Source organism: Sinohyriopsis cumingii, chromosome 16 (genome assembly GCF_028554795.1).
Source record: "Sinohyriopsis cumingii isolate HCF-2022 chromosome 16, ASM2855479v2, whole genome shotgun sequence".
Classification (NCBI taxonomy): domain Eukaryota; kingdom Metazoa; phylum Mollusca; class Bivalvia; order Unionida; family Unionidae; genus Sinohyriopsis; species Sinohyriopsis cumingii.
The window spans coordinates 90015255-90032683 of NC_142976.1; the positions used below are offsets into that span (position 1 = coordinate 90015255).

Genomic DNA, 17429 nt, shown 5'->3' on the forward strand with positions numbered 1-17429 from the left:
GTGCACCGGTCGCGGAGACGAGAAACGATGGCATAGCAGCGACTACCCAAGTTAACACAGACCTACTTCCAGAAGAGGCTACTTTTAATTGGGATTTTGTGGATTTTCTTACCTTGCAAGAATTTGTTTCGGTACCAGTACCTTTGCCACCTTCTCCGTGTTTATCACTCGCTGGTCATTTCAAACAGAGACAGAAAGAAGAATTGGAGAAATTTATACAGCAGCAAAAGGAAGCAGAACAAGCTTTTCTTCTTCAACAACAGCGAGAAGAAGAGATAAGAAGGAAACGACATGAAGAAGAAGCAGCTAAGAAACAAGGTAGTGAAAGTCAAATGGTCTCGGTACTCTTAGACATTTTAGCAGAGATAAGGAGTCTGAAACAAATGTATCAGACTTCTTTATTACGACCGAAGAGAGTAAGACCTTCCCGAGTTAAACAACCCAACCCTGTGACTACGCCTGCCGTACCAACCTCAGTGATTTCTACCAAATCATCATCGACAGGAGGCAAACCAGAAGTAGGCCTTGGCCGTGCAAAGGCTTAAGGCAGTTAAAGTTGATTTAATCCAACAAATACCCAACGGTCCTTTTCAGGGCCACCCACTTCTCCCGAAGAGAGATCGTATTTCAATTGCCAACATCAATTAAAACTCAAAAAACAATTTCATCCAATCATGTACGTGAGTGAGTGCATGAGTGTAGGTTCTTATTCTAAAAATCAAAACCAAGAGATACTTACGTTTTATGTCTGGTCTATTCTGATCCAAGTTTTTTCAATCCAATTAACATCTCAACATAACAATTTAAAAAGTTCATAAATTTCTTCTATATCTTCACTGTCTCTGTTTTTTAAATTTCTTCACTTTCACAGTTGTTCTCCACTTCTTCCTCACTTTCTCCATGCCTTATTTTATTCTCCTGTTTCTCTTTCTGCACATGTCTGGGTTCTTCCTTGGGGGAGTGTACCTCTTCTTCTTCCTGTCCATAACTCCTCTCTTCTTTTTCTTGCTTCTGTTGTTTCTTAGGGCATTCTGAAGACCAATGTCCTTTTACTTGACAATGATAACAGGTATCTTGACTTTTGTCTCTTCTAGCACCTGTTTTGCTTTTTTGAAGGTCGGGGCACTCTGAAGACCAGTGTCCTTTCTTCTTACAGATATAGCAAATATCTTGACTTTTACCTCGAAAGGAGGGTGAGTACTACGACGGCTTGTCTGAAGAAAATTTTCTAATGACTCCTCGCAAAGTTCTGATCAAAGTTCGATCTGTGTAGGCTCTTTCACTGTTCTGCTCAGTTTGAGAATGAAATGAATAGTGGAAGGCAAGACACATGCCCTTTATATATATGCTGGTCTGCCATGGATATAAAGTGACCCATGGTGTTTAACATGTAGTCATTTGACTCCTTGCAGTCAAGATGAAACGTTCGCATCAATTCGTGAAGAAAGCAGAAGAATGTAAGAGGCAGAAACATGATTTATCGCCTCGTACCATAGCTGAAGTTTTGGCACAAATTCATGCCAGTGATTTTGAAGATGACATGAGTGAACCAGAATCCAGACTCAGAGAGTCTTCACCTAAGCAAAGTTCTCCAGTAAACCCTGAAAAATATTACCACATTCGAGAGACGGAAAAACGCTCCTCTAGAAAATTTAGGACCACGGCTTACACCTACACGGTGAAGTTTAAAGATTTCAGGTCCGACGTACCGTTGGAGAAGGCAGAAGGGTTCATCACCAAGATGTGGGATTCTTTATTAACCACACTAAAGCGACAATGTCAAACCAAAGAAGACGATCGCTTGAGACTTTCCATTCATCACGACAGCTTGAAATCCCCTGTTTGTATCGAGTATTGACCAAACATTCTGCCTTTGAAACTTTTATGTGACATTATCGGTGTACAAAATTCAGAGAGTTATGAGGAAAACTACCAATGACCATCCTATCTTTCTTGGTCCTCTACTTCTGCTCAGAGATGCGTCGTATAAAATATACAAAGTATTCCTGGAAGATGTGGCAACAGAACTTGATAATGATGTAGAGACTATTGAAATGCAAATATCAGAGAATATGGAATTAGGCACGGACTACGAGAAAGCTTTGACCAAGGCTATCAACCACATGTTTCCTTCTGCATTACAATATTTGTGCACAAAACATCTAAAAGAGAGCATTAAGTTTTACTTACAAAACAAGGCAAGAATTGACAAGGTAGAGCGTGATAGCCATGAGGTGTGGTAGCGAAGCTATCGTGGATGCCAAACTACCATGGAGTTTGAAAGTTGCTCTGAAAAACTTGAGCAATTACTAAAAGAAAAGTAAAACAGCCTCAAGCAACACTTCGTGAATAATCTAAAACCAAGACTTCCAAAATTTGTGTTTGAACTGAATCACCAGAAGAAAGAAAGCAAACACCAGATCAATAGCAACACATAGTTCATCACTAATGTTTTAAAAAATTCAATTTAATGGAAGCCTAAACATATTAGCGATTTAATAAACGAAGTTTACGGCGTTACGGTCTTGCATTTTATGGATTATAGAATTTCTCTAAATGACACAGGAAATTATCAACTGACTAATGAAGAATTAATTTACCATATACATGATGCAGTCTGGTGTTGCATGTCTTCAGAAGAAGAAAACAAACTTTTCCAAAATTTTCTCTTTGACTCAAAATATAAGCAAAATTCACAATTCATAAAATCAAAAGATGGGAAATTTTCAGTCATTAATAATGCAAAAAGAATTGCATGCAAACTGAGACGGTGACGACGCTGATGTAAATCTGAAAGGTTCTGGTGTGAATATTTCTTCTGTTCTGCCCATGCATAACAGCGAATTTGTATCGATGACAGTACATTGAATGACGGTGGCAAGACATTCATGAGTGGGAAGGCAGAGGCTACTGCCAAACAGCCATACTTAATGTGTTCACCCAGATGCACCTGGAAAATGCTGCCACAAACATACTACACAAAGCAGAAAAAAGCAATTGGAAGATAAGGGTGCGGTAGCAGAAAATATGTTGACAAGAAATTTTCCCTTGATGCAGATGTCACAGCCTTGGGTAAGATGGCAAGGGAGTACATTGACAACCATGCAGCGGATACGTTCGCCAAGGCTGTCGACTATATGGCCGGCATCCTGAGCACGATGGTAGTAGAATGACAGGTTTGGCAACACCCCCCACACCCTGGACCATGACGAGGATATGAACCCATATGTTGACACAGCAGTTGTGATCTTAGAAGACGATGTAACCTGCCAAGAAGCACTAGCTGGCATGGTGGGCGATCTGGTCATTGCAGCTAAAAGGACTATGGGCCTGGCAGTCCTAATTAGAGATCACGAAGCGGCTAGGAAACTATACGTTGATGACGCTGTTGTGACCTAAAAACAAATATGTTGGACGCAAAGACACGCTCATGGCATCCATTGTGGAAGACCCAGACATGACCTCAAATTGCGGAAGCAAGACGAAACAATAAAAGCATGTGTAGATCTACACGTAGCAGTCCTCCAGGTTAAAAAGAGTATTGGGATCGGCCCCTTGCTGGTTAAACCTTTAAAATCTGGCATTGAGGTTTTAATCTGGGGTTGACTTGGCTTGAGGTGGGTCTACATGGAACAAATATGGATATTATTATACAGAGGATAAAAAGGAAACCCCTTCCGGCTTTTGGGGCTCTATTCACCTGACAGTTGAAAATATATGACTATTTGTTTTAAGACCGCATACATTGGGTTGAGTGTTATGTAAGATTCCTGCTTGCTAGCAATATGGCATATAGAAAATTGTATTCCCCACGGGTACAGCTTTCAATGTTTTTCCCATTCGCTACGGCGCCAGCAGTCAGACGTTTCTCAATGCCATTTCAAACTTGCAGTTTTACGCATTAGACAAAATCGTCTATTCGTGGAGCACGGCTTGCATATAGACATCAGTGGCCACTCGAATAAATTTGACAGCATGCCGAGTGATCTCTCACAGTCAGCAACCAATGCTGACTCTGCGGCTTTTGCTCCTAAGGACGTTCTCTGGCACCACTGTTGTGTTCTTCGCATATATTTTCTGTATTTGCGTTTTATAAAGCTGTACATATAAACATGAAAAAAATTCATAAAATCGGCTAATTCTTTTACCATTTGTACCATCTATTAAATGATAATGCTTACTCATACTTCATTACTTGTTACTACCATTAAGATATTATACTCATTGTTGTTAAATGATGTAAGGAAAATATTTGAAATAAGAAATGTCTGTCTGTCTGTCTCAATCCCTTTCACGCGTATACATCATCTTGTGCATCATACTATTTCCAAACACAAAATACCAGTCCCTTAAAATAATCCTTTAAGGACATAATTACTAAAAATGGCATCGTGTAACAGCTTGGAAATAACCTTTATAACTGTGAAATATGTCTCTGCGGGGCGACAGTAATATTCTCTGCAGTCTTTGAATACCTTCCAAATAGTCATGTTATGCAGCAACGTTTAAATAACTTTTCTACATTTAAAATCATCTTTGAAGGATTAAAGTCCCAAAATGGCATTTTGGCACCACGCAACATGTTGGAACGACCACTGTGACTGTAAATTATGAATCTATGGGGGTGGGGGATAGTAATGGTTACTGTAGAAACCTTCCTACCTTCAAAATATTTTTTCTTAAAGCCTAAATTCAGAAAATTACCTTAGGGTATAATCTAACAGCTAGGAGTAACTCAATTACTACCAAATATGCCACTGGCATCAGTCAAATTATCCTCCGTAAATATCTGTTTCACAAATTGTTCTGTGCAACATTCTTGAACAAAATGTCTTGATTCAGTAGTTACTAGCAACATAATTGGAACCACACTTGTTAGAAATATATTGCAATACGAGTCATAATAATGATTTAATAAAACTGAGTAAATAAATTATGAAACGAATAAATAAAAAAATGAATAATAAATAAATTAGTCCAAAGTTAAACATATTATAATATTAAATATAGTTCTTAAATATTTGAAATGGAACTATTTAAAAGAGGTGTGCAATAAAGTAGCAAAATGAGACTAAATAAATAAACGAATCTTTGAAAACAACTATGAAAATATGAGACAGATGAGATACAAAAATGTACCAAGTTTGAGCAATATGAATGGCTAAGTGATTCGAGTTCGTTTATTCAAGTCGGTGCATATTAATCCATCCATTTCAGAGGGCATCACAGCATGATGATGATTGCAATGAAACTAATTTATTTGATAATTTTTTAAAATTCTTATACTTAATGTAAAAGTACAACACACACACACACACGCACACACACACACACACACACACACACACACACACACACTGATGAAAATCTCCCAAGCCTTATCTTGAAACACGAGTTAAACCAGACCATGCATATTTGTTGAGAGAGCGCAACAATTTGGAATTCCAAGTTGTTCACAATTTCCTGACAAATGGGTTATTCTAAGTTGTCGCCCAATCTTATTAAAATTGGTGCAAAGGTGTCTGTGTCTAATGTCGTCTGCTATAATTTTGGATCTAGCTGCCATTCTTATTCATTTACTTGTTTATAATAACTGGGCTGTCAAGTTTTTAAGGTTTGTAGTTTTCATTTCATTTGATGAAGTTGATTGTTTTAGTAAGGTGGCAGGGCATATCTGGAGACTCGACTGTGGCGAAATAGACTTTTAAGTAGGAGGATTCATCAATCACTACTAGTGTATGAAAGGTTGATAAGAAAATAATAGTAAATAATTTTATCGTGTCAGTTTTAGTGCTAAAGGTAGGTGGTAGTTAATCGAATAAACGACGATTTTGCTTAAGATACAGAGGCTCATAGCGTAGTCCTACAATGTAAGACATAGCACATGTTGGTTTTGTTTTAGTGCCATCACCCACCCCCCCAGAACCTTGGAGGACTACTCGTATCATTGCTTACAATTTACCTGTCATACACGTACTATGTAGTTATTAAGTTATATAGCACATGTATGACAGGTAAATTGTAAACAACGATACGAGTCCCTGTGGCTTAAGATTGTTATCATTTAGCACACAGCTGGTTGATGCAAGATAAATGTTGAAACAATCAGTAGCTTGAATGAAAAACATAATAGCGACAAAAGTTCTTCAGGTGACTCCTTAACTACGAAGACTGGAGACTACGAAGTGATCCAGTGCAATTAGAGCAGAGAAATATAGTGGCAAAGACAAAAGATGACTGGTGTTAAAATCTAATACCTAAGTAGAGTTATGTTTTTCAGGAAGTTTGGCTAATGCTAAATTTGCATATAACTGTACATTGTTGACCATGGCATATAACTCGAGATTATTGCAGTGTTTTATTTTCCCAAATAAGGCACGAGATACCATATTTGGATAGTCTGCTATACGTTATTCACAACAGCCATTTTTACTATGATCTGGTTATGTTTCTTAATAAAGATGACGTGTCCTAATATGGCCCCCGAAAAAAGAGAGGGTGAAAAAGAAAGTAGTAAGAAGGTAAACACAGTTTTACACGTATTTCTGTAATATTTGTATTAATATAATATAGTATAGTATTTGCACTCTCCCGTTTTTTTTTTTTTTTGTTTTTTTTGTGTTTTTTTTTTTTGGTTTACCCTATACTATCGAAATTAATGAAATTATACCAGTAATTAATTTTAATTAATATATATAGCAGTTGCAGTAAGAAAAAATAAAATGTAATTAAATCTTATATTGAACAAAAAAGGGAAAAATGGGGGAAAGAAAATGATAGAGTGATGCTTCCAGAAACCATATTTAAAAAATACAGCCCTATATGTTTAATAACGTGTACGTAAAAGGTGGGTATGTAGCACCATCAGCCACATATAGAAATAAGAACATGAAATTCTGTGAAGAAAAGCCTTCTATAAAATCACAGGTGCTCAACACAAGCTTGATGTTGAGAAAAAAATAATCTGATAGAGAAAAATCATACAGAGTGACAAAAATACCTTAGATTACCCCACGACCCATTCTGACATAGGACCGTCTACTATATCAGAGAGAAGGTACATAACTTCCATATACTTTGTTCCACCCATGGCCCTCGATTTCCTTCTGCTGTTTCAGTCTTTAAAGGCACAGACCATACTTTATGGCTTGCTTTACTCCTGAGATATTTTTCTATTCATCAAGTCATAATTGACTTTTCTACGTTGTACCAAACTGAAGTTACAGGCTCCAAAACTTGGGAATTTTGCCAGACAAGACAACATTGCTTGTGCTCAGGTGACAACCGGTGAAAAGAGCTACATATACCATGTTTGCGACTTTACGATACATCCCTTCTTTAATTACAGAACAGTGGTAGATGCAAAAGTAAGTTTTTACTTAACATTAACTTGATTCAACTTTAGGAATCATGTTTCATGAAAGAATATTAGACATTGTCTTCTCCACTATACATACATCGTATACAAGCAACTCTCATTTTCAAAACATGTATAGTATGCGGCACACACCATGGATGAAAACAAATCCAAACATTGTTTATAGAAAAGCGTGTACCTTATTACCAAAATCAGTAGCATTGTATATGGGAGCAGAATTCAGAAAGAGTAAAACGTTGCTGTTCCAGAACAGCTTATTCATAAAGCTTATTAATTAGGGAAGAGTGTGATACCGCTTGACTAAATATTCTGCTCAGATGTTTGAGCATTGAGGAGAGAGAGAGAGAGAGTATGTTTTCATCATTAAAGAATAACTGGATGTGAAACCTTACATACAAAAATGATTGTATATGCTCTTAGAATATTTTAAGTTTTCTGCTCTGGATGACAGTATCTTATTTGTGGTTTTCATAGCTTGTTTGTACATCTGTACAACAATTGCATCTTTTGCTACAAGAATACGAGAAACTCGTTTGATATATAGTGGTTGTAGCTGGATGTTGCACTGGATGTCAGAATACAGGATTCGAGATAGATGATAAGTCAGCAACAAAACTTAAATTAACAGGTAAAGTGTCGTCGTAATTATTTACAATTAGTTTATTGTTTCATGAATGATAATTATTACGACTCTAGGTTTTAAAATATGTAATGATTGTATACGCTCTTAGAATATTTTATTTCAAGTTTTCTACTCTGGACAACAGTATCTTATTTATTGCATTGTTTTCATTTCATAGCTTGTTTGCACATCTGTATAGTGATTACATCATTTGCTACATACAAAAAAATCTTTTGATATAGCCTTAAAATATGTAAGAGAAATTTTTGTTAAGTAAAATTAGCAAGTTATATATTTCTCTACAAAACAAAGTGAAAACTCAAGAGACATTTTCAGTTTTTGCTATTAAATTTCAAATGATCCTAAATGTCCCTTAGAATGTTCTGAATGAGTTCCAGTAGTCTTGAATATCCTGATGTAACACAGTGATACAGTCCAGAATGTCTGTGAATTCAGAGTAATCCAAAAGAATAACGTATAAATCCAAAATTGAACAATCAATTTAGTAATTCCAGTGAATAATTTAAATAAATAATTCCTCTCAGATTATATTTTGACATATCTGTAAATTTGGATCTATTCCCACTGACTGACCTGAAACAGGAATGAATTAATGTAGTATCATTTATTTTCATGGGGCTCAGTTTTCGTTGTTTTGAAGAAAAAAATCCCACATTTTCATGGGTACTTAAATTTGTGGTTTTGCCTATCAAAGTTTGCATACTAGTAGTTATTTAACTTCATGGTTTAACCTCTACAAAAACCCGAAATAAGTAAGACAAAAAGTATAGAACTATGCTGATCCAAAAGGCGGCCACTTAAGTGCTGAAAGCAATACAACAACCTGCATAAAGCAGAGACCTGATTACATCTGTTCTTAGTGTTTTCATCCAATTGTAAACTGATGCAGCTAACAGCACTAAAACAGTATTATCACCTCTGTGAACACAAATTAAACCCCTGTCTAGAACAGTCCCTTATACCATGGTTTCGTCTGAGTGCTGAACATCAAAAGGAAGACGAAATCACCAAAATGTGAAGATGTTAACTAAACTGAAAACAGTGAAATCATTCCTTTGTTTGTGCTAACTTCATGGACAGACCAACTTTAATCTCTATACCTGACAGTAAATAAAGGGTACAAAGAAGAATTATTGTTAAACTGCCACAACTGGTATGCTAAATAGGTCATGCAAGCCATCACCAAAAAGGAAAATGCTGTTGATGATTAGTGTACTGTATATGTGAACCTTCCAGCCTCATTAACGGATAATTGTAGCTCACACAACAATGAGCGAAAGATTTGACCTAATTATTAGTAGTTTTGAAAAAGCTGGACTTGTTTAATTCTGCAATTTGGGGATTTTTTGCTGACTCTTCGTTCTTTTGAATTAAAAGTGGATGGATAAAATGATGTATGCTTTAAAGAGGATTTCGATAATTTGATTTGAATAAGTATTAAATTTAATTTTCATATACATGTAGTAGTATTTTTTATTATTCTTTCTATCATTTTGAGTGTTACTTGTTTACTAATACCTTATGCTTTTTCTCATTTATATTTATCTTTCCTTATCTCACATATTGAGAGCGGAAATTACAGCTTCCAGATTCCTTATCACTACGCATGCACTGGAACAATATACAATCTTTTATAGTTCTTTTTTGGAAAGGGTTAAAGTAAAACAGACATGTTACAAGCTAATATTTTATTACCAAATTTCAGTAGTGGCGTTGATTTATAAAATTTGAGTAGCTTTCTTAATATCCTGAGGAACCAAGTACGATCACAGTAGGGGTTGTCATCACTTGTGGCTGATATTTTGTGGAATCTTTAAAATTTGTGGTTTGAGGCAATAATGAAAACCATGAAGATTGGTCCCCCACAAAAATTCTGATACTACAATATTTATTTATCAAATCTCTAATTTTTCACAGTTTCATCTGACCAAAATGTGAATCATTACAAAGGAAAATTCCTTTTTATTTGTAAAAAAAGACTTGGCTCAGAATGTTACAAACTGAAATGCTAGGTAAAAATTTTATTTACAACTTACAACCATGGACAAAAGTTAGCTAAATAAACATTCTGACTGCTTATCTGTGGTACAACTTATAATTATGGACAACAGTTAAGCACACAGTTAAATATACCTAACATTATACATCACATCATGATCTCCCAACATATAACACATAGTAGTATGATAAAATACATGACAAAATATCCATTTATGAATAAGGAGGTGAGAAAAAAAATAGTTTTTGGTAGACATATTTTTTGGCTACAGTGCAGAGAAATGATTTCTCTTTCAAATCTGTATCGTTTGCCAAGTACACAGCCTCCCAGTGGTTTGATGCCCATTCCTCTTCAGATTTTAAAAACAAAAGTCATGAAGGATATAAAAATTGTGCAAAGGTATTGTCAATAGTGCGTCCATAACAGTCATTCTTTTCAGGTTTCAAACCAAACAGGAAGTTTTAAATGTGAATGAATGAGTCTGCTCACTTTAGCTTTCCAGTTCCTGGAAAAGTCCATTTTCAGTAAATGGGTGTTGTCTTTGGACTGCACTTACATAGAAGGCAAACTCTAGTTCTGATATTTCCAAAATAATCTTTAGAAAAACATAGAAAGGGAAAATTATTGGCTAAATTTGAAAACTTACACAGTAAGTGATTTGAAAAACTTAATTGTTCACAGTCATCAAAATAGACTCATCCATTCAAATATGGGCACCATGTTAGCATAGAAACACTTGTTTGGTTTGGAACCCAAAGAAAATGATTGCACTAGGAACCTGCTAGATGGTTATAAATTATCAATGAATGAATGAAATGACCCAGTTTGTGCATGTTTTTGTATCCTTTAAAGTTATCTTACACCTGCTCATTATGAAAAGAATCAATTGCTGCTTCAGATAAATTTTGTTTTTCTTCGCGACTAAAGAATAAAATACAGATATGCCTTCAAGCTGTTTGGAAGCTAATATGTATTTACAATAAAAATTAACTGTACATAGATGCTGTGATCTGGCCTAATTTTGCCAAGTAGCTCTATTTGCATGCACACCATGTTCTCATTGTAGTCCTGACACGCTTGCTTGCCTAAATCAGTGTGATAAAGAGATAGTTTTCTTGATCTCAGTTTCAGGTAGATGTCTTTTCCATGAGAATGTTTATCAGGGTTGCCATGGTTTTGCTCCAATTATTATGTGTACCATAAAAGCACTAAATTTTAGGAGTTTTTCGTTTCAGATGTTACTCACTATAGTGTAATAATTCACCCAAAATAACCATAATTTGACATCAGAAGTGTCTAGAAACATAATTTGTTTGTGAAACTGACTCACATCCAGGTCATTTTATCCTGTCTTAGTTTCTTTTATATAAGGTTTGTGATGAACAAATTATTTATTCCTATTTTAACATCAGTTTAGTGAGATTACTTTTAGTTGTGTTCAGATATCATTTGATAGGAATAATGTATTTGAAAATTATTCATTAGAATTATAAAGTGCTCATTGACATTTTTGACTATATCACTATATTTGGATTACTGTGAAGTCATTTAAGGACATTCTGGATTATATCATTTTGATACATAAAGACTTTTGGCAGGTCAGCACATTCAATACTCGAATTCATTTGGAACACTATACATCCAGACTGGTAGAATTTTAGGATTATATGGATTTTGTTCCACAATACTATATGTTCATTTAAATATTTTGTTTTGTATTCTAGGAAAAATTAACTCCTTGAATTTTACTAAACTGAATTCTTTTCCTATTACCTAGTTTAAGACCATAGAATCATAACAATATTCAACCTAATTCAATGTAAAAAAATCTATTTTGATTATTACTTGGGATGTATTATGTTAAATATATTTATCAGAATTGGCCCATGGAGTCAGTATGAAATTTTTAACTGACCATGTGTTTTGCCTCTATTATGTCTGACTTATTTCAGTATTATTTCCAGTTTTTTCTTAACTAAAACTAAAGGTGACATATAGTATGACCTTTGTCAAGAGATAATTATGATGGTTTGTACCTGTGCTTTGGGTTTAATGGCATTTTTCAGCACATGGTGGCCATTATAGCTGGTGGAGGAAGAACCCTTGGAAACCCTGCTATGAATAACCAAACCTCAGGTAACTACTGACACGTTTTATTTTTGTTGGTGCGTGTTTATTTACAATGTTATTAAAAAGTCCATAGCACATGTCAAGAGCAGTGTTAATGTCAAAAATATTTCAAGAAGGAATTTTGACATTTTTGAGAAGGATCTTTCAACAGATTAATATTAAAGTCGCCTATAATTAGAAAGGCCTTTTCAGTTTCTACTTTATCAACCCATTCAAAAGTGGAGCTTGGGGTTCAATATGCAGAACAGAGAAGTAATTGTCTGGATTGAGGAAGTGATATTTCAATCCAAATTGCATATTTATTGTCTATTTCTAAATACTCCCTTCATCTATTGCTTAATCACTCTGCAGTGGATAGCAGAATACCCCTCCATGACCATATCAGTATAATTCATACCGACCATACTATGTCTATCACACTATACAGAGTGACAAAATTACCCAGATTACTGATATGACCTGTTGACCGCTTCAGTGGCTAAGTGGTCAGAGTGTCCACCTCTGATGCGAGATGTCACCAGTGCAAACCCCGGCAGAGTCAAACCAAAGACTATAAAAATGGTACTAACAGCTGCCTCACTTGGCATCAGCGTTAAGAGGTTAGTACTAGGGCTGGTTGGCCTGGTATTAGGATAATGTGACTGGGTAGGACATAATGCTACATGTCTGCGGCATGATAACCCCGTGCTAGACATCACTATAAATTGCCACACTGCAGCCATCAAAGCAATAAGACTGAAAAAAAATCCAAATTACACACACACATCTACGACATTTTCTGAATAAGGACCCTATCATATAAGTAGAAGTATGATAGACAGGGTCCAGTGTCAGAAGTCGTCACAGAAGAAAATGAAGTAATTTTTTTTTCACACTGTGTGATTTTTTTATCCTTCAGCTTAATTTATTGCTTTCTTTTCAACATTAAGATTTTATTAGCCATTGGTGATTAAAGAAAGATGTTGAACTCCACTTGGCACTAAACAAATACATGTCTTAAATTTACGGCTCCATCCAGTGCTTGTAAACGTGAGAACAATGTGAATGCTGCTTTGACAAGCCAAGGGTTTATTGGGTCACATGCACTGAAATAAAACTTGGGAAATATCACATTGGGAATTAAATATTTTATCTCCTCAAACAATGTGTTTACTAAGCAAAACAAAAATATTAATACAAATACAAGTTGTTATTACTTGTACCAGAATAGAAGCAGTATACTTGTGAATAAAGATCCACTGTAAGCACCATTGATGGACACTTCATTTAATGATTGGTATTGTTTAATTTACCCATAATATTTTCACATTATTAAAATCCACACAAATGTAGATACATATATTGTATAATGAATACCATCATGAAATGAATAAACACAGTGGATACCATATTTTCAATTCTGAAATAGAATAATGACATCAGAATGGAACATCAACAGTATTTTTGTGTACTGCAATTATCTCGAATCTCAAACATTACCCTTAGATTTATCCATTTTCTTTTTTGTTTGTAAGTCTGTGTTACAGGACAACCCATTCTCTGCTTGAATTGAATTTTCAGTCAAATAAAAACCGTTGGCTTATAAGCAAGTATATATGGTATTAAAGAAAAATAAAAGGTTAATGTTGGGTGTTAAAGGATGCAAGTACGTCTGTGTGGACACTCACACAAGCACAAATGTTTTGCTATGTTGAGATTCTGCCAAGTCAGGCTCAGAATAGTCAAGAAGCGTAGGATCTGCTTGATTTGTTAATCTGAGTCAACACTTTTGCCAGTATTGACTCAAACTAAAAAAACAAAGGACTCATGCCAAGAAACGTGAGATCTGAAAAACAGGCACTCCGGTGACAAAACTATACATGTGGACATACAACTGGATACAAATTACATGTGTATATTATACGACTGTAGAAATTGAAGATGGATTAAATATAACAGATTCCAACTACAATAATATGAATTTCAGGGTCCATAGAACCTGACTATTATTAAAGGAACTGTGTTATAAACGGCCACGTCAGATATGTGAAGAAAATTATGCATGTTCCCAAAAAATGTTGGAGTGGGTGGGATGAGGATAATGAAAGAGGGAGAAAAATACGTTCCTTCAGTGACATAGTTACCATCTTGAGTCAATGCATATTAAATGACAAATACACATGTAGTGAAAATGGAGAAGGTGTATATAATATTTTACTTTATTCAAAGAACCATACATTGGTACATATACATATATAATGTTTATATATACATGTCTGATGTAAAGCATGAAGAGTATCAACACTGTGTACTCACCTGCTGATCTAGTCAGATGTGTTGAATCCAAAACACAATGAATTCCATAGGTAACATGCACAGATTTAAAATACAAAGGAAAAAAATAGCAAACGTATGCATCGAATGGTGAAGCACATTTACAGTTCAATCTTTCCCAATGAAAACAAACAGTGTTTGTATAAATTTCATACTACTTAATTTTTCTCAACTGCGACTTGAAATACGTTTTTGTGTGTTGAAAACTGATTAATGTTTGACTGGTTTCTGTTAATGTCATTTCTGCTCTTGATCTTTCATATTCCTCAACTGACGAATTCGAACACCAGACTTAATCCTGTCCAGGGCTTCTTTCTTGTCTTTAATGGTAATAACTTTACGTTTTATGTCCCATTATCAGTTGTAAATGTCCACTAATTAACACTTTTACACCTGTTCATTTTAATGACTACAGCAAAAATAATTGTCAGTCAACAATGGGGTCATTTTACTTGGGAATGGATGATATTATTCACTGTGAACTGATTGTGTTTGACTTTTGATTATATACAGAATACATTGAAGACAAACAAAGAATACTCAAAGACTTTATGGTCAGTGGATCAGCAATACATTGAAGACAAACAAAGAATACTCAATGACTTTATGGTAAGATTATTACTTATGAACTGACATTGTATGACAATAAACTGAAGCTCCAAGTTCTCAAAAGGCCCAGCCGTTGGTTCAGATACTCATATTTCTGATATTTACATTACTTTGAGAAATTGACAAAAATTTTAAATTGCTAAAGCTACACCATATTTGTTTTTTTATTTGAATTCATACATAATCTCTTCACCAAAATTATACATCACTGTTTACACATTATTTTTCATACTTTTAAGAAGATTGTTTTTTCATGTATTAGAAACATATGTGTATATGATATTTCAGGAGCCATTCCTTGATCATCTAATATTCAAATTCATACACAATCTCTTCCCCAAAATGTTAATTAACTTTTTACATGTTATTTTTCGTACTTTCAAGAAGAAACTGATAATTTTTTCATCAGCAAGAGAAAAACATGTATACAAAATTCGGGAGCCATGTCATGACTGTGTTATATACGAATTCATGTTATAATGGAGCATTCTATAGTGGGGTCAGACTGTTTATTCCTTAGATCAGTGTTGGCCCGTGGCAGCGGTGATGGCAGGGGGTAATTACATGTACATATATTAGCAATTTAAATCAGGCAATTATGTAAAAATGTTGCAGTGGAAATTATAAATTATTTTTTTAAAAATTATTATTATTATTATTATTATTATTATTATTTTAATTGATTTCTACTTATGAATAAAAGTGCTTTGCTTAAATATAGTCAGTTTGGTTACGTGAAGAAATCAGTTGAATAACAGGCTACTTGTGGAATAGCATACTGGATGTCATTGAGTGTCATAAATTTCATGTCAGGTAAAGAAGCTTGTGATTCATAGAATATTACTACACGGAGAAAGCATTGCTCAATTACACTGCTATGGGATGAGTCACAGGTTCATATACTTCTATTACTATATAGAGAAAGCGACTCTTGATGACTATGCTTTGAAATAGCCTACTGATTCATATACTCAGTGTTATTACACAAAAAAGCATTTCCCAATGTGATTAGCTACTGATTTATAAACTCATTTTACTACACAGAAAGCTTTGCATACTGACAATGCTGTGGGATGGCCTACTGATTAATAAACTCATGGTATTACACAGAAAGCTTTGCATAATGACACTTCTGTGGGATGGCCTACTGATTTATAAACTCATTTTACTACACAGAAAGCTTTGCATAATGACACTACTGTAGGATGGCCTATTGATTTATAAATTCATGGTATAACACAGAAAGCTTTCCATAATGACACTTCTGTGGGATGTCCTACTGATTTATAAACTCATTTTACTACACAGAAAGCTTTGCATAATGACACTACTGTATGATTGCCGGCTGATTTATGAAGTCATTTTACTAAACAGGAAGCTTTGCATAATGACACTACTGTGGGATGGCCTACTGATTTATAAACTCATTTAACAACACAGAAAGCTTTGCATAATGACACTACTGTGGGATGGCCTACTGATATATAAACTCATTTTACTACACAGAACGCTTTGCATAATGACACTACTGTATGATTGCCGACTGATTTATGAACTCATTTTACTAAACAGGAAGCTTTGCATAATGACACTACTTTGGGCTGGCCTACTGATTTATAAACTCATTTTACTACACAGAAAGCTTTGCATAATGACACTACTGTATGATTGCCGACTAATTTATGAACTCATTTTACTACATAGGAAGCTTTGCATAATGACACTACTGTGGGATGGCCTATTGATTTATAAACTCATTTTACTACACAGAAAGCTTTGCATAATGACACTACTGTGGGCTGGCCTACTGATTTATAAACTCATTTTACTACACAGAACGCTTTGCATAATGCCACTACTGTGGGCTGGCCTACTGATTTATAATCTCATTTTACTACACAGAAAGCTTTGCATAATGACACTACTATGGGATGGCCTACTGATTTATACACTCATGGTATTACACAGCGAAAGCATTTCTCCGTGAAACCAATATAGGATGGCTCACTGATTCAAATATTCCTGTCACTTAGACTAAGCATTTCTCAATAACGGTGCTGGAATTCTGCTTTGCTAGTCAGTCTGACCTGTGAATTGTTTTTCTACCACATCATGTAGGCAGAATCTGCCTTAGAAGCCCCTTCCACACACACTTATTGCATACTTTTAGTTTTCCCTGACACAGATGAGAAATATCAGTGTAGCATGCCAAAGCATACATTACCTTCCCTGGCTTGCCAAAACAAACAGTACCCTCCCTGGCAAGCCAAAACATACAGTACATTCCCTGCCAAGCCAAAACATACATTACCTTCCCTGGCAAGCCAAAACATACATTACCTTCCCTGGCAAGCCAG

At 35.0% G+C, this 17429-nt stretch overlaps 1 protein-coding gene across 1 annotated transcript in view; it reads left to right on the forward strand.

Annotated features, from left to right (window-relative positions):
* The first annotated feature begins 3077 nt into the window (after window positions 1-3077).
* Window positions 3078-17429, forward strand: part of LOC149780975 (solute carrier family 49 member 4-like) — a 56242-nt gene continuing 41890 nt past the window's right edge. Inside the window, exon 1 of the mRNA XM_089936255.1 lies at window positions 3078-3161. Within this exon, the coding sequence (XP_089792381.1) occupies window positions 3078-3161 (84 nt within the window). The remainder of the gene's footprint in view (window positions 3162-17429) is intronic.